Source organism: Labrus bergylta, chromosome 4, assembly GCF_963930695.1.
Source record: "Labrus bergylta chromosome 4, fLabBer1.1, whole genome shotgun sequence".
NCBI classification, from domain to species: domain Eukaryota; kingdom Metazoa; phylum Chordata; class Actinopteri; order Labriformes; family Labridae; genus Labrus; species Labrus bergylta.
In genome coordinates this window covers 4,352,731-4,370,774 of record NC_089198.1, presented here as the reverse complement: position 1 = coordinate 4,370,774, position 18,044 = coordinate 4,352,731, and the positions used below count along the sequence as shown (strand labels likewise).

Here is an 18,044-nt window from a genome sequence, read left to right as displayed (position 1 = left end):
ACCTGAATTCTAGTCTCATGTCTCTCTTTGTTCACAAATAAAACTACAGACTCTGTTACAACATTTTATTAAAATGAAGAAGCAAAAATCACATTAAAGCACATTTGGATGATGCAGTTTGCTTTACAAGTATTCAGAGAAAATTGAAAGACTTTTCTAACATAGAAGCCAACCTGAAACATCTGACACTGAAAACAAATCCTCTCAGCTGTGATTCAATCTTTCTTGAAAAGACGAGTTTGATTTCATGAAAGTACATTTGATTGTAAAAACATTGTTACAGACTTTAAAACTTTGATACTTAAGATCACAAGGAGATTAAAACCCATTTTGTATTATATATATATTTTTAATTCATGTGTCAAATAAAAACCATTTAATGTCGATCTGCAGAGACCCTTTGTACCTTTAAGACAAAGCTCTTCATGAACACCTTGATGATGATGATGATGATGATGATGATGATGATGATGATGATGATGATGTTTAGGATGGTTTTGATTCTGATTCAAACTCTCATGAGCAGCTGTTGATGTTGTTGATGACGACATATTTACTTTACTTTTTTTAAAAGGTGCACTGCCTCTCACTTCCTGTCATCACCTGTGTGTCTGATTTGACTTAAAGCTGTTTGTTTGCACTTGCCTGTCAGATAGGAAGCTGTGTGTGCTGCACTCCCATGGAGTAGGGCGCAGAGCAGAAGGGGAGCGCACACGAGCAAAAAGCAACGGTGCACATTGCTAGGTTACAGAAACATTAGTCGGGAAAATAGTTACTTTTTGGTGCACAGTGTGTTTGTATCTGTTCACTATTCAGTAGAAAACTCTGATCTTTAACTGAGGAGGAGGAGGAGCTGTTACGGTTTGTATTTAGACCCAAAAGCAGACACGGCAGCAAAATTGAAGGGTTTGAGGTTTTATTGCAGGGCTAGGTATCAGTGAATGGCTGACTGGCTGGCTGGTAGTGACGGCGTGGAGGAGTCTTATGGAGTTAGCTGGTTCCGTAGGCAGACAGGTAATTGGTTGAGTTGTCTGAGAGGAGAGCAGACTGGAGGAGATGACACCGGTGAAAATCTGGACAACAAGAGAGAAAATCTGTTAGGACTCACTGGAAAAACACTTGGAATAAACTCTAACAAATGTTAAGAGCAGCCGATCATAGCTACCACTTCAGTAGACTCAATAATCTGGCAAGGAGTCGAGTTGAACCCTGGGTCTTAGTCTGAGGCAGATAAGAAGATGAGTTGCAGGTGTGAGTAGTCACCAGGTGTTTGATTGAAGCCACGCCCTCCAGAGAGACACACACACACACACACACACACACACACACACACACACACACACACACACACACACACACACACACACACACACACACACACACAGACACACAGACAGACAGACAGACAGACAGACAGACAGAGGGGGAGGGGACACAAGGGATATACAGAGAAACAGGATCACAGCCAGAGCCGTGACAGGAGCTAGCAGCACAGGAGGAGAGGGTGTGTGTTCATGAGATCCTCAGGGCACAACAGGATTTGGGAGAGTTTAGTCTCGTCCAGGAAATGCAGCTCTATGACGACCGCTTCACAAGCACGTTAACATTTCAGCTAATGCTGCTGTTTTAAACACAGCTGGTACGCCAAAACTGTCGGACAGGTCTTTACATAAGAGAGCTCTCTCTGGGACCCCGTTTGTTGTGATCTGATCTTCCCTCCTATTGAGAGGGGTCTGTCTGCAGGCTGCAAGAGAGGGGGGGAACGTGTACCTATCCAAATCTCAGCAGAGAACCACGTGAGATGTCTAAAACGATGATTTTGGCTGCCAAAGAAACACAGAAGTTGTGGGCAAAATTTTGGCTTGAGTACAGACACAAGAGTATTTTCCTTAGACAACTTATATTTAGTTAAATATACGTTAGTAATACCAGGGTTATTTCACAACCAGAGTTGATAAGCTTTCTTTTAAAGCAAACGATGTGGATTTTATTTAAACAATGTTTATTTTATTTATCTACCAACTGTTAAAAAAGGGTAATTTAAGAGCACGGAGATGATAGTTTAAATAAGTATCATATGTGACATGCAACTTTAAATATTCATAGAGAATTATGTCTCCTTACTGAAATTACTTGGGTTTATTACATACTTTCACAATTTTTATATTTTTGATGACATTTTGTGGATGAAAATAAAAATCATCCTTTTTTAAATTTCCTCTCCGCTCCATCCAACCATCTGCATAGACGGGCTGCAGGGCTTCTTCTCTATACCTTTGAGGATACTACGGCTTTGGTTGGAGGCACTTATGTGAGTCATGTTTCTAAAATGTTCTTAGTTTATTTGTTTGAAATGATAAAAATAGATGGTGAACCAAAGTAAAGCGAGCCACACGGCCTCAGCAGGGTCAAACACCATTTAGAAGATTGTAGTAGGCAGAAGATACCGATGACACAGATCTCAAACTTTCAGAACTAAGAGAGCCATTTCAAGCTTCGTGCCCACATCCATCAGGCTCATGAATGGCTGATCCATTTGTTCATTTATTTTTAACACCACTCTTTTAACCTTTCATAACAATTGTCATGCTTTTAATACAGCCACTTGTATGTGTGTGTGTTCTTTTGTTTGTTTGTTTTGTTGTGCTGAGCTGTATGCACACTGATGCTTTTTTTACACAACTGAAGTTCCTAACAGATAAATAAAGATATTTGAAATTGGGTCTTGCAGACTGCAGACAGATACTATTGGTCCAACTGGCAAACAAGACCTTGTGCTGAGCTCAGCTCGGCCGAGTGCAGATATGCTCTTGTGCAGAGCTACACATAGACAATGAATGGGCTTGACAGCAGCGCGTAGCCCCCACCGCGTCCTGTCTGAAAGTCCCTTTAGTCTTTTAGTTTTGTGTTCAAAATATGTCTAAAAGAAAAGGCGAGAGTAATTTGAGAATCAACAGATCAGTTTTAAACACTGACATTATAATGTACATCAGGTCGGATACAATGAGCTGTAGTTATTTTTTAAATATCGCCACAGCCCCCGCAACCAACCTAGCCGCAGCAGCCCCCACAGCTGCAAGTCCACGACCAACCTTTGCGAGCACTGAAGAGCTCTTCTCTGCCTCTCTTCTAGCCTTCTCTTCCTGTTCTTCCTCCAGTGCTTTCATTTTTTCTGCTAGTTCTTTTTCCATCTCTTCCTTCGCTTCTTTGAATTCTTTCTCATGTTTTTCTTTTATTTCCCTCTCCAGTTCCTCCTTCAATTTGCACTTTTGCTCTTCTTTCTCTTTCTGGATTCGCTGTTTCTCCTTCTTAGTGTCTTCCTCTGCTTCCTTTAGTTCTTTCTCATGTTTTTCTTTTATTTTCCTCTTTAGTTCCTCCTCTTTGCACTTTTGCTTTTCATTCTCTTTCAGGATTCGCTGTTTCTCCTTCTCCGCGTCTTCCTTCGCTTCCTTTATCCTTTGCTCAAATTTTTCCACTATTTTCCTCATTAGTTCCTTCCTCTCTTTCCTCATTTCCTCTTCTTTCTCTTTCAGGATTCTCTGTTTCTCCTCTTCAATCGCCCTCTCTGCCTCCTGAAACATCTCAGTGGTGTAATGGTTTCCTGTGTTCTTTTCTGTTATTTTTCTGATCTTGTTGAGCAGCTCTCTGGTCTGAGAACTATCAGAGAGGTTGTTATCAAAGACGTGGTACTGGTCGTTACATTTGGCCACAAGCTCCTGCAGGTCTTTGCTTTTCTTCAAGAACTCCTCGATAGGTTGCCCTCTGAGCAGGTCACCATGGGTAAAGAGAACCATGCTGTATTTGTCTGCTGACTTTCCAAAGATTTTTTGAATCTTCTCCACCGTCTTCTTTTCTTCTTCTGTGAATCGGTCCAGTTTGATGATAATCAGAAAGATATGTGGTCCAGGAGAAGCATAAGCCATACACTGGGAGATATTTCTACGTGTCGTCTCTTCATCAGTATTGGTGTCAAATAGACCTGGAGTGTCGATGACAGAAACCTTCTGTCCATCCAGCTCACCATACGACTTAGCAGAGTCTGTGGTCACAGATTCAGGGGAGAAAACAGATTCAAAGCAGTTGTGTCCCAGGATGGTGTTTCCTGCTGCACTCTTCCCAGCTCCGGTCTTCCCCACCATCACGATCCGGATCTCTTTATTGTTGTACATGGTTGGTTCTGATTGGATGGGAAAAAAAAGAAAGAACAACTTTGATTATCCAAACCTGATCTTATACAATTATCCCGTTATTTTTGTTTTGTTTTTTTGAACAACCAGATTTTAGATTCATGAAAAACTCTGATCTGATAACTTTAATCCTGTTGGATTAACTTTGAACAAACGGGCCCAGAGGATATTGTCTAGCTAGCTCTAAATGATTATTTTATTATTTCTACTGAAAATTAGTTAACACTTTTTGTTTAACTTTACAAACTTTACAAACTAACTCAACAGAGCAGCAACACACAGGATCTTCTAAATGTTTCAGGGTCACACTTTAAACCTAAAAAAAGGAAATGTTCCAAATTAAAATGCAAAGAAAGCTACTAGGGGTTTGTAGCATCGGTAACACTTTAAATTAAGGTCACAATAATCACCATTAGCCAGTTGCTTATTAGCATGTTCATTAGTAGCATAGGGGAGAGTGGGGTAAGTTGTGCCAATTTTTACTTAAAGTGCCTTTAAAGCAAGGGGATTACAGTAATGCCTCCAACTAAAATATGTACATATAGTTTAAGATGCTGTGCATCCCTGGGAACAATCACTTTGGATATTAAATAAACTGTTTGAGAAATATAGCTGGTTTTGTGGCACAACTTGCCCCCAGTGCGGGGTAAGTTGTGCCATTAGAGAGAATACACTGGGGTAAATTGTGCCATTGATAATTTAAGTAAAACAGATCATTTTAATCTCACAAACGATAATGCTATAAAAAAGCAAGACAAATTCAATACAAAATTACTTATTTAACGTTTATTTAAAGTTTTAACAACATCAGACATACTCATAGTATGAACACATACTCAGAACAAAATACAAATTCCAAAATGAGCACCTAAGCATCTGCAAATCATCTGCATCTGAATCTCTTCACAGATTCAGCCTACTACTGAACATCCCACTTGACAATGCTGCAGGGGAATGTGAACTTATGCTCCCTTCTGGCTGTACCACCAAGTTTCTGTGGTGTGGATAGTTTCTTGAGCATATCACCCCTAGGGATGACTACTTCATCATTCTCTCTAAATGTGAAGATGGGCTTTCCATCAACAGACCTCTTACAACTTTCCTTCAGAAACTTTGCACTGATCTCGTCACCTCCAACATTCTCTACCAATCCAACATAGTTATAGGATTTTGATTTCTTACCTGCAAACTTCACAATGACAAAGTCACCAGCAGACAGATCCTTGTCACCATCATCATCATCACTCTGGATATCTGAACTCTCAAAATCAGTGGCATCGCTAAATGGAATCGGAAAGTCACTCTCTTCTGAGCTACTGGAGAGCACTTTCTTCTTGGTTTTGGTTGGTTTTCACCCTTTCAGAGCCCCCTTCTTATTTCCACTCCTTTTCTTCTTTTCAGCCCCATCCTTTTCTCTGCCGTGTGTCTTCTCCAGGCCATCTTCTGCCTCATCATCGGTGGTGGAGCTTTCTTCCGAGCTACTGTACACAACCGTTTCCTTCTTGGTTTTGGTTTGATTTGCAGCTTTCAGAGCCCTTTTCTTCTCTCTTTCATTCTTTTCTTTTCCTGTTCAGCCTTTTTATCTTCTTATCTCCTTTTTAGCCTTCTCCAACTCCATCTTCTCAGGTGTGTCGGTCACGATTCTTGTTTTCACTTTCTTTCTTACAATTCTGTTCTTTCTTTCTGTGGCTTTTGGCAAGGGAACAATGACTTCTGGAAACACATAACCCAAGTGAGCAGAAGAACCAGATTTGTCACTTGATGAATGCTCGGGATTTGGCAGAGTGGCAGGTGGCTCTCCTGGGTCTGGACCTGCTTCAAGGAAAGGAAAGGAACTTTTATTGTCATTGAACACAGGGAACAACAAGATTGCGTGGTCAGATGGAGGGTAAGCCTGAGCCACGCCACTATGCGCACCGCCACTATTGGCCTACCAGACTTTTTTTTAAATACCTGTGACATGTGTTGGCTCATGCGATGGTCCAGGCAGGTGAGCAGCTGCACTGGTGGAGGGCTCTTCTCCAGGCAGGTCAGCAGTGGCACTGGGTTCATCTTCTGGATTTGCCCTGTCTGTCACCATTGATGGTGCATAGTCTTCTTCCGGGAAGATGTCCCTGTTGAAAGGGTATATGCCCGTTGCTCTGAAACCTGAGGTTATGTTTGTTGGTGACATTGCAGAGAGGAACACTTGCTTCACAAGTTCCGGGACCTCGTAGATCGATACGGTTCGCCCAGGATGTGATCACATCTACCCATCCATCGCTCGGTTATAGTAGGTTTTGAGTGGTCCATAGACAGTTTTGTCTAATGGTTGCAAGCGGTGTGAGGTGTGAGGTGTGAGGTGGCAGGGTGAGCATAATGACCCCATTCTCTTTAGCAATTGTCACTGACTTGAGTGAGATGTGAGACTCATGGTTGTCCAGAATGAGCAGGACTGGGTGATCGGTGGAGCAGTTGGTGTGGCGGATGACGTGCTCCAGGAAGATGAGGAAGGCATCTTCATCCATCCAGACTTTGTACAATGACCAATGGAACCTGCTGGTGATGCGTTCATAAGGCTGTCCTTGAAAAAGAACATGGGTGGGACTGCATTTCCAGTGGCGTTTATTGCACAGGCCACAGTGACAAGCTCTCCTCTTTCAGCAGATGTTACTGAACCCACTTGTTTCTTCCCTTTCTCTCTGACAACCTGCTTGGGTGTCTACACTGTCATCACACCAGTTTCATCCATGTTGTACATCATGTGTGGAGGGAAGCTGTACCTGAAATGAGATAAAAGGTAGTGCTGATGATCAGAGAAGTTTAAAGCAGTTTTAACACACTTGGCATGATGGATTTTGGTCTAAAATTAAGAATGTCAGAATACAATGAAAATAAGAATACAATGTACAATAACAATAAAATACAATAAAGTAATATATAGTAAATAATCATAAGTTAAGTTGTGCCACTTGCACAAATTAACCCAACCATTATTTTGAAAAAATGTATCCCCCAGCTGCTTTGAGCTAGCATCATGCTAACTGTATAGACTCATGGTGTAGCTTACTAAAGCACTTAAACATGTGTGAACTGTTTTCAAAGTTGTATATAATTGTTCAAACACAGCAATCAAAAAACCTTGATCATAGAAATTTTACTTTGGAGGGCAAAAACATTTTTTGGGAACTTACATGTGCTTACCTCTCAAGCCATGTGTCTCCCTTCTTTGCAGGATGAGTGAAATGGATGCCTCTTCAAAAATATGTGGTCACATGACCAACTTCTTCTATGGTTTTCTAGATAACAGGGGTGGCACTACTTGCCCCTTGGCACAAGTTACCCCACTCTCCCCTACTGGCTGTCGTCATTGAGAGCTTTATAGTCGAGCCCGATCAATAAATCTGTCAGCCGATCGGTACTAATTTTATCTCTGATATGCTGATATAACTAGGTTTATTCAATTTAAGTTCATTATTTATTTTTATATTGTTTTTTAATAATTGTTTATTTCCATAAATGCTTTTGTTCAACTGTAAAAAAAAGAAAACTTGTCTTCATTATAAATCTTTATGACAAGTGTTTTATAACCGCTCAATGCAATAATGTGTGCATATCTATTTCTATCCATAAAGATTGAAGATACATATAAGAAAGATATCGACATAATAATAATAATAATAATAGTGCATTTTATTTATAAGCGCTTTTAAAAACTCAAAGACACTTGGTTAAAACATAAAGAATAGCACAGAAGGACAGACTAACGGACATTGCAGCATTACACACAAATCATAAAGATAACAACAATAAAGATAACAACATAAAGGTAAACAACAGAAAACAGAAAATACATCACAATCATACATTAAAAGTTTGTTTAAAGAGGTGAGTTTTGATAAGTGATTTGAAAGTAGGAGGGTCGGTGCAGTGTTGAATGTGTGTGGGGAGTGAGTTCCAGAGGGAGGGGGGGCAGCTATGGAGAAGGCTCTGTCCCCCCAGGTTCGGTGCTTGGTTCTAAGAGGGGGAGATAGGAGGTTGGCTTTTGAAGAACGGAGGCTGCGTGCACGAGTGTGAGGGTGAAGGAGAGCCGTGAGGTAGGAGGGGGCCTGGTGGTTAAGGGCTTTATGTGTGAGGACAAGGATTTTGAATTGGATACGGTAAGGGACAGGGAGCCAGTGGAGATTTTGCAGGACAGGGGTGATGTGTTCGCGTATTCGGGTGTGGGTAAGGAGAGCAGCAGAGTTTTGGATGTATTGAAGTTTATTAAGGACTTTGGATGATGTGCCGTAATGGATGCTGTTGCAATAGTCAAGTCTGGATGTGATGAATGCATGGATTAGTGTTTCAGCGGCAGAAAATGAGAGTAATGGACGGAGGCGGGCTATATTTTTGAGGTGAAAGAAGGCGGTTCTTGTGAGCTGGGTGACGTGGTGATCAAAGGAGAGCTGGCTGTCAAAGATGACTCCAAGATTGCGGATATGAGGGGAGGGGGAGAGAGTGGAGTTGTCTATTGTGAAGGAGAAGTTGTGAATGGAAGTGGTGAGGGATTTAGGGCCGATAATTATTATGTCCGATTTTGCGTAGTTAAGAGAGAGGACATTGGTGTGCATCCATGTTTTTATTTCATTGAGGCAGTTCATTAGGGTAGAGCAGGTTTCAGTGGTGATTGAATTGGTGGAGATGTAGAGCTGGATGTCATCAGCATAACAGTGGAAATGGAGACCATGCTGGCAGATAATGTTACCAAGGGGGAGCAAGTATATGATGAACAGGAGGGGACCAAGCACAGAACCCTGGGGGACGCCTTGGGACAAAGGAGCTATGGAGGAGGAGCAGTTATTGATGTTGATAAACTGTCTGTCGGTGAGGTAGGATTTTAACCAGGAAAAAGCAGTGCCAATGATGTTGAGTGAGTGCTCTAAGCGGGATAAAAGAATACTGTGGCTGATGGTGTCAAAGGCTGCAGTGAGATCAAGGAGGATGAGGATGTTGAGGAGGCCAGAGTCTGAGGAGAGGAGGAGGTCGTTGGTGACTTTGAGGAAAGCTGTTTCTGTGCTGTGCTGGGAACGGAAGCCGGACTGGAATGGGTCAAATAGGTTATTGGAGGAGAGGTGGCATTTGATCTGGGAGGCGACAACACGTTCCAGTATTTTTGAGAGGAAGGGGAGGTTGGAGATGGGGCGGAAGTTGCAAATGCTGTCCGTATTGAGTCCAGGTTTCTTGAGGATAGGGGTGACGGCTGCCAGTTTGAGAGTTTTGGGTACTGAACCAGAGCAGAGGGAGGAGTTGATGATTGAGGTTATGAGTGGCGCGATGGCTGGGAGACAGTTTTTGACGAGACTGGATGGGATGGGGTCGAGAGTACTGGTGGAGGACTTCATGCTAGAGGTGATGATGGATAGTTCATTTGGGAAAACGGGAGAACTGAGACAGAGGTTGGGTGATGAGGCGAGGGGATGCGGGTAGGGGTGAAGAGGGGACAGTGAGAGTGTTGAAGCTGCTGTAAATGGTGTCAATTTTTGATTGAAAGAATTAAAGAAAAGCATTGCATTTATCAGCTGTGAAGGAGGGAGAGGTGTTGTCACTGGGTTTGAGGAGTTTGTTTATTGTAGAGAAGAGAGCCTTGGGGTTGGATGAGCCTGAGTGGATGAGGTGTGAGTAATAGGTGGACCGGGCTGCGCTGAGAGCTTCCATGTATTGTTTGAGGTAGTCAGAGTATGATTGGAAGTGAACTTTTAAACCGGTTTTCTTGTGGAGTCTTTCAAGCTGGCGTTTACGGGTTTTCATTTTATGGAGTTCGGGAGTGTACCAGGTTGCAGAGTGTGTGAATGAGACAGTTTTAGTTTTGATGGGACAGAAGGAGAGTGTGTTGTTATAGTAGGTGATGAGTTCAGAGGGGTTATTAAATTGGGGGGGAAGGGAGGAAGAGATTTTGCTGGAAATAGAGGCTGAGAGAGCTGAGGGGTCGACTGATTTTATGTTTCTGAAGGAGATCTTTCGTTTTTGTTTTGGAGTGGGAAGAGGGATGAGAATGTCCATGTTTATAGCCAGATGGTCGGAGATGTTGAAGTTGAGACTTGACAGTTGATGGATTGTGAGACCAGTGGAGCAGCCCAAGTCCAGAATGTGGCTGCGGCTGTGAGTGGGGAAGTTGACATGCTGTGTGAAGTTGAGGCAGTGAAGAAGGTCCAGGGATTCTTTGGCAGTTTTACACTGAGTGTTGTTGACATGGAAGTTAAAATCCCCAAGGAGCAGAACAGAAGTTGAGATGGAGCAGAGTTGGGTCAGAAAGTCATGAAAATCACTGAAAAAAGAAGGGTTTGGTTTGGGGGGGGCGATAGATTACAGCAGTGACTAGGGGAGTGGGACCAAAGAGTTTGAAAGCAATGTGTTCAAATGAGTCAAATGCAGGGATGGGAATGGTGGTAGTTTTAATGTCCTTCCTGTAAACGGCTGCAACACCACCACCCCGTCCATCGGGGCGGGGTTTGTCCATGTATGTGTATCCTGTGGGTGTGGTTTGGTTTAGTGAGAAATAGTCCAAGGGTTTTTGCCAGGTTTCGGTGAGACATAGGAAGTCCAGGTTGGTGTCGGTTATGAAGTCATGGAGAATGAGGCTTTTATTGTTGAGGGAGTGAGTATTCAGCAAGTATTCCAGTTTCAGGTTATGATGTGGTGTTATACGGAGTGAAGGGTGAGGGAGTGGCTGACAGGGGATGGTTGACAAATTTGAAAAATTGACAGATTTAATGATTTTGTTTTTGTTTGGATGCCTTCTTGTAATGAGAGTTTCTATTGCAGATAATGTCAGTGAATGTGGGAACGAGGGATGAGGCCAGTGGGGGGAGCTGTTGATCACAGAGAGAGCTGGGAGGATGGAGGAACAGACCTTTGGACGGTAGGGTGGGCTGGTGGGGGAAACAGTTGGGTGTGCTGGAACCATAGAGAAAGATTGGGAATCGGCTGTATTGATGTCGTCATTTAGTCAGTTGCATGGCGTGTACTTTACTGTGTGTTGGATGTTTGTAGTGAGGAGGTGTGAGCCGGCTTTGTTTGGGTGAAGTCCGTCAGCTTTAAAAAGAGAGTAGCGGTTCCAGGGCAGATTGAAATTGTCAATGAAGGCCACATCGTGAGCCCTGCAGGTGGACTGCAGCCAGTGGTGGAGGTAGAGGGTTCTGCTGAAACGAGCGGCGTTGGACAGAAGCGCAGTGGGTCTGGAGATGAAAATGGATTTACCAGTTTGTCTTAAGAGCTTGAAAAGTTGGTTGAAGTGCTCTTTGGTCAGTTCAGACTGTTGTCGAGAGGTGTCGTTTGTGCCCACATTTATGATAAGGCGAGTGATGGTGGTGGGAAGAGAGGGCAAAGTCTTCCGGAGCCTTTCTAAAATGACGGGGACAGTAGCACCAGGGAGGCAGAGAGTGGTGGCATTGAAAAACCGTACATTCCTTATTATGGAGTCGCCGATTATCAGAGTGGTAGGTGAGAAAAGTGGACGAGGGGGTGAAGCCTGAGTGCCGACAGTGCAAACCCGTGCGTGTCTGGTGACGTCAGGGCAGAGTGGACTCACCGGCTGAGGAGGCGCGGTCAGGGCAGGCGAACGCTCCGGTGAAGGGGACCGTTCCAGCTGAGTGCGGGGGAGTCCACCAGAGCGTCTGTTTACAGCTTCCACCAGCAGCCTTCTGCTATGGGAGGAGAGCTTCCCCCATTGTTTGCTTTGTTGTCCTACGGAGACAGCAGCAGGAGCGGCAACAGGTGAAGATGACGCCGCAGAGGATGGAGAGGAGAGTGCCAGAACAGGTGGAGAAGAGGCAGAGGTAGCATCGTCTTTTACAGAGGATGTGGAAGGAGCCGTGATGTTCGGAGAAAATGAGGCAGCGGCAGCGACGGTTGCATCAGAGGCAGGCTTAGCAGACTCAGGTGTGCAGCTGACAGGATCGGTGGGGGCTCGGACAGACACCGAAGAGGTCCCATTAACCTCACCCGGATCATCGTCCTGCAGTGCCGAGTAATGATTTGTGAGGAGAAGCGGTGGGGGAGACCCAGATAGTCTCCCACTGCATTTTCCACTGCTCACCAAAACCTCGGCCCAGGACTCCCGAGGGTTTGGGGTCGAGCAGGAGGAGTGTCGGGGCCGTAAAGGATCCCACAGCAAGGTATCTGAGATATCGGAGTGCATAGCCGTGATCCTCTTTGACTGAGAGGCTGCCAAGTCGATGTAGCTGGAAAGCATCAGGTCCTTCTTCTGAAGCCCCTCTGAAAGCCTGCGGATATTCTCTTGAAGGTTGGTAACCTCTCCTCTAGTGCGTGAGAGTGTCAGGCAGCCTTCACAACAAACAATGTCCATGTTGTCGGGAGGGGAGATGTTAGCAGCCCTGCTAGCGAGTTGGATCCGATGCTAAAAACAATTAGCCGGTGCTAGCAGCCGTAGGCTACCGTTTGATTGTCACTAGTATGTTCAAAGTATAACTTGTGTCAAAAGAAGACAAAAAGAACGCCGATTTGTCCGCGGTGGTCGCTGGCAGGCAACAAACAATAAACACAATAAGCAAAGACTGTACTGCCCTTTCTGCACGTTCCAATGTACAGGATTTGACAGCCAGATAACACTGAAACAAAAGTCCTCCAATAAAAACACAAAGCTTGTCTTTTATTGATTTTACATGAGTTCCTTCCATTTTGTTTTGTTTTTGTAAAACTGCAATATTACAAAGAGAATAACAATATTTCAGTACAGATAACAAGTATACATTTACAAAGTATCAGCATTGCTATCTAAATTCAAGCAAGCACAGAAATGCATAAAAATGCTAATTCAACACAAAGCTACATGCTATCATAACCATGAGGAAAACAGTTAGCCACTACATTTAGCATTAGCTAAGAGCACATGAAAGACAAAAACAACTAAAAGTTTCTGACTTGAATTTTGTGTTCATATCTCAACATTTTTATAATGAACTGAACATAAAACTTACAGACAAATGGTCTCCAAGGCAGAAGCGTAACAGAAAACCATTCAGCAGCAACATGCATCCTCTGTCTCTCTCTGTCCTTCTTACTGCAGCATGTGACTTAATGAACTAACTACCCACAATGACCAATAGATGGCAGTATAAACCATGAACTAATGTCAAAATGTTTCTAATCTTTTAAATCTAACTTTTTATGACCACTTTTATTGACTAACATTTTTAACTTAATTCAAATTACTGACTTCAAAATAAAGGCAGCACAAAGACTAATATGTACGAGGCTAAATAAGAAACAGTTCAGTTGTGAGTAGTGCAAAAAGGCTGAAGTGACATGATAATAAGAAATGCAGTTATGTGACAGATGGGTTCATTTACATGAGGTAGAGTTTTACAGTATTTACATGATAAGTGTGCGTAGATCGATAATTTAAATTAAATGATATATATGTATATGTACATTCACAGTGACAGGTCTGACACTCTGTGGCTGTTTAGCATTCATCAGAGTCACAGCCTGGGGGAAGAATCTGTAACGCCTACCGGAGGGGAGGAGTTTGAAAAGTTTGTGTCCGGGGTGTGAGGAGTCTGCTACCTGCCCGTTTCCCAGCCCGGGACCGGATAAGTCCTGGATGGGGGGCAGGTCGACACCAATGATTTTTTCTGCAGTCCTGATCATCTGTTGCAGTCTGTATCTGTTCGGTTTGGTTGTAGATCCAAACCAGACAGTGATGGAGGTGCACAGAACAGACTGGATTATGGATGTGTAGAACATGATCAGCAGCTCCTGGGGCAGGTTGAACTTCCTGAGCTTGTACGTGAAATATGACCTCAATATACTTTTTCTCACTTCTACCTTATAAGGGCATACTAAGCAACGCATATCAAGATCAGAATTCCTGTTCAACAACTTCTTAACTTTCTCTCAATAAGCAGTAATTAGGAGGGTATTTGGAAAACCGCTGAAGTTACACCTACACACTAAATTCTGTTATAATTTAAAAGCCAAACATAATTTGTGCCAGTGTATGAAGTCTTGAAAACCCCAACAGATACAAGGTTTAAGCTACTTACTAATAAAGCAGCTTTCTGTGATTACTGGTGTTATGATCATTGTGATAACAGCTGGGTGGAGTGAGGGCTAGTGTACGGATTCACGGATTCCTTTTATTTAAATACAGATATTTATTAAATATGAATAATATTGGTATTTAACAATTAAATTTGACACTGACTCTGTGCTATTTGGTTATTGTTGACTGAGGGAACCCATCCAGGGTGGTGCCCCGTTGTTATTAATTCAGATGAATAGTTTTGGTAAGTAATATTAATACAAATTATTAATATTAATTTAATAGCGAAATTGACTACATTAAAACCCAAACATAGTTTGTGCCCACGTATGAGGTCTTCAAAACGCCAACAGATACAAGGTGTATGTTACCTTATAAATTAGATGTACTGACTTACCTTTACTGACAGCCATATTTGGGTGTTGGAGAGAGTAGCTGGTGTGTTTCTAAGCTGAAGAAGAAAAGTTTTTAGTCTGTCAGTGGAAACACTTCCTTATACCTGCACAGAGCCTCATCCTGTTCACCCCTCCCAGCAGCATTTACAAGAAGTGACTACGTTTTGAGGAGGTGAAACCAAACTGCCTTAGCCCTCCCCTTATTGGACATGACAACATGATCTTATGTGAAGATAGACACCAAAGTTTAATAAACAGATAGTAAAATATCATATGATATTATGTCCATGAATAGTTATGACAAGCCTTACTAATCACTCTAGGGGGGGGGGGGGGGGGGGTGTCAGTCAGACATGTAGTGGAAAAATATTGCGCTTACTTATACTGTTTATCTGTGACCGTACATAACCTCAGTCACACTGACTTCAGGGTTCCCACTCTTTTCCATAGATCCTTTTCCAGGACTTTTCCAGGACATTTTCAGCGATGATGAAGTTGGTATGACAGTCTGTGATCTTGTGACACCAACATGAAGTGTAGTCTTTAAAGGCTTTAGTGATTTTTCACACTTAAATATAATAGAAATCAAATATCTCCTCTGAAAATAACTCTGTGAGTCATGACTGTCTACAATGGGTGTAACACCCGAGTCCCACTGTCTGTGATGTTTTCAGAGTTTTCAGAGTCCTATCTTCAGTTTGTTTACATCGCCTGGACGGCCGGCTGACTCCTCCCCTCGTGTATAAAAGTTGTTTAATTGAGGGACTAGAGAAAATAAGAATAACATACTGTACTCACTGCTTAACTGTGTTTCTAGATCACGCTCCTAATGTTCCCAATCCATACACCATTCTCAGCCAGATCTCCTGCTAAATGGTTTTCCATTGTGGACCTAGTAGTCTAATGCTTTCTTCTCTATCCCCGTTCAGAAAGACTCCCAGTTTTGGTTTGCTTTCCAGTTCGGAGGAAAGCGTTTTGTGGACACGTTTGTGCCAAGGGCTGACCTGCAGCCCCACCCTCTTCTGTCAAGCACTGTCTCGCAGTCTTTCTTCTGTCACACTCTCCCCAGGTTCAGTCTTCCTGCAGTACGTCGATGACCTCCTCATCACAGCCCCAACAAAGGAGCAGTGTGAGACAGACACCATCCTCCTCCTGCACCATCTCATGGAGGAGGGCCATAAAGCATCCCTGTCTAAACTACAGTTTGTAAAACAGGAAGTGACCTTAGGTCATATCCTCACACCAAAGGGCCAATCTCTTTCTCCCTCCCGGGTTAAGGCTGTGGCTGATACACCTAAACCTATGACTAAAAAACAAGTTCTTTCTTTCCTAGGCATGTGTTCTTACTGCCAACATTTTATTCCTAACTTCTCCGAGACGGAGCAACCACTGAGAGACATCGCACACAAAAGAGACCTGACAGATTCCAGCCCCGATCAGTGGACTGAGGAGGCAAACACTGCGTTTGAAAACCTTAAACTGTCCTTGCAGTCCACCTTGGGCATCCCAGATCCAGAAAAGCCATTTACACAATTTGTTGATGAGACTGTACTTAACCCTGCCACCCTTATGCCTCTACCTGGCCTTGCAGGACTCCAGCTCACCCGTACCCCAAGACCAGACCTGAAAGACGTTGTTGAAAGATCAGAAAGAGTTATGCAATTGTTGAATTTGTTTTCGTTTTTTTCTTTTATTATCACTTAATTCTTTCATCATTTAATACATAGGTCATAAAGTCATAACCTTTTTCTGCTTTCAACATTTCCTGTTAAACTTACACACACTCGTAGTGCCTACACTCCTGTGAGGTCAAGATAAGTGTGCCATACATTGAAGCAAAACCACATCAGAGCTCGTAGGCGTGTAGCGTTTCTGAGTATCTGCTCGGTTCACGGTCTTCGAGCTGAAACCACATATGAACTTGGTATTACCTATGTCATGAACTTGGCATGACCTGTGTATGCATCATGTTTCTGCGAACGTGCATTGTTGAGGTGTTACAGGATCTTGAAAAAAGAGAGACTTTTTGTCTATAAAAACGCTGTAGAAAATCTGATCGAGGTTCTTTTTTGCCTTGCAAAACGAATCCACGTCACTCTGACTTTTGAAATCCCATTTTGGGACTTAGTCTCTGAGCCAAGATCTTTTAAAACTTCAAGTGTCTACACTCACAGGTTTAGACTTTGGTCTTTGAGTTTTGTTTTCCTTTTCCATTTTTTATATTTTTCTTTTACTGTTTTGTATTTGCATTTGGAATATCATTTGAAATGTTTTTATACATTTTCGGAAACTTTTTGAAATCATTTTCTGACTGAAATCATTCACACCACAAAGACTGGAAGTTCCCCTTAAAGACCCTGTGTACCTCGGAAGGTAAGTAGTGAGCAGTCACACCACGGCACACTTGTCTTACTGATTTATATTACACACTTCATACACACCTAACATCCTAGTGAGGGGAGTTCACAGTTATTCCCTCTCTGGGGGGTAATCTAGAGTCCTATACCAGGGGTTATCCTTGAATCTAATTATTCTAGAAATGAATGTTAGGCAGATAATCCTGGAGCTGTGATTATAACTTGTTCATCTGTCCTCCAGTTAGGGTGTTAGAGGAGTAATTTTACATAGCTCCTTCCACTAGGAAAGAGGAGACTAGCAGGTTGGTAGGGAGTGAGCTCTCATTTAGTTCAATAATTAGTTAACTAATGTGTGTTGAGCTCCCGTTAGCTATAGTAAAGTTATTCACCCCTTTTTGCATGTTCAGGACATGCTACAACGTTCCTCTCATTAACCCTAACCTAAGTTTCTATGTTAACGGTTCTGGTTATAAGGATACCGTCCACTGCCCACGCCTGTTTCTCTGTAGTAGATGATGTTTCTGTTGTTTGTTCCTCTCCTCTGCCTTCTCATTACTCTGCACAGGCAGCAGAACTGGTGGCTCTGACTGAGGCATGCAAACTGGCTAAAGGCAAATCTGTCACCATTCTCGCTTGCTACGCCTTTGGCGTTGTGCGTGACTTTGGCGCACTCTGGAAACATCTCAAGTTCCTCAAATCTGACGGTAAACCCATCTTACACCACCACAAGGTAGCTGCCCTGTTGGAAGCCATTTTGTTACCTTCCAGCATTGCTGTTTGCAAATGTGCTGCTCACACCTCCTCCCGTGACCAAGTTTCTCTGGGTAATGCTCGTGCAGATGCAGCTGCAAAAGCTGCGGCTGCCACCACAAATTTCCTGTTTGCACTCTGCCTCAGCCGCTCCTTCCCCCATAGCGTCCCTGTCTGCTCTACTTCAATTTTCTCTGAATACTTGTAAAGCAAACTGCATCATCCAAATGTGCTTTAATGTGATTTGTTGCTTCTTCATTTTAATAAAATGTTGTAACAGAGTCTGTAGTTTTATTTGTGAACAAAGAGAGACATGAGACTAGAATTCAGG

The 18,044-nt window shown here is 42.9% G+C and overlaps 1 protein-coding gene and 1 long non-coding RNA gene across 6 annotated transcripts; one reads left to right on the top strand and one right to left on the bottom strand.

The window, feature by feature from the left end:
* Positions 1 to 899: 899 nt before the first annotated feature.
* LOC114921871 (GTPase IMAP family member 7-like) lies at positions 900 to 14,722 on the bottom strand. 5 transcript variants are annotated; one of them, XM_065953537.1, is made up of 4 exons: positions 14,609 to 14,722; positions 3,093 to 4,177; positions 1,166 to 1,221; positions 900 to 1,073 (listed from the first exon to the last, which is right to left on the bottom strand). In XM_065953537.1, coding segments are annotated over exons 1-4 (1,158 nt in total). In that variant the 5' UTR covers positions 14,625 to 14,722; the 3' UTR covers positions 900 to 1,072. The 5 variants fall into 5 exon arrangements, 4 of the variants coding, with proteins under 4 accessions (XP_065809609.1, XP_065809608.1, XP_065809611.1 ...); XR_010666283.1 differs by having other exon boundaries at positions 1,166 to 4,177; positions 14,609 to 14,719; XM_065953536.1 differs by having other exon boundaries at positions 900 to 1,221.
* A 1,866-nt stretch (positions 14,723 to 16,588) lies between these two features.
* LOC114921393 (uncharacterized) lies at positions 16,589 to 17,994 on the top strand. Its single transcript, XR_003809692.2, has 2 exons — positions 16,589 to 16,979; positions 17,529 to 17,994. It is a non-coding gene; the product is annotated as an uncharacterized lncRNA (long non-coding RNA).
* Positions 17,995 to 18,044: the final 50 nt, after the last annotated feature.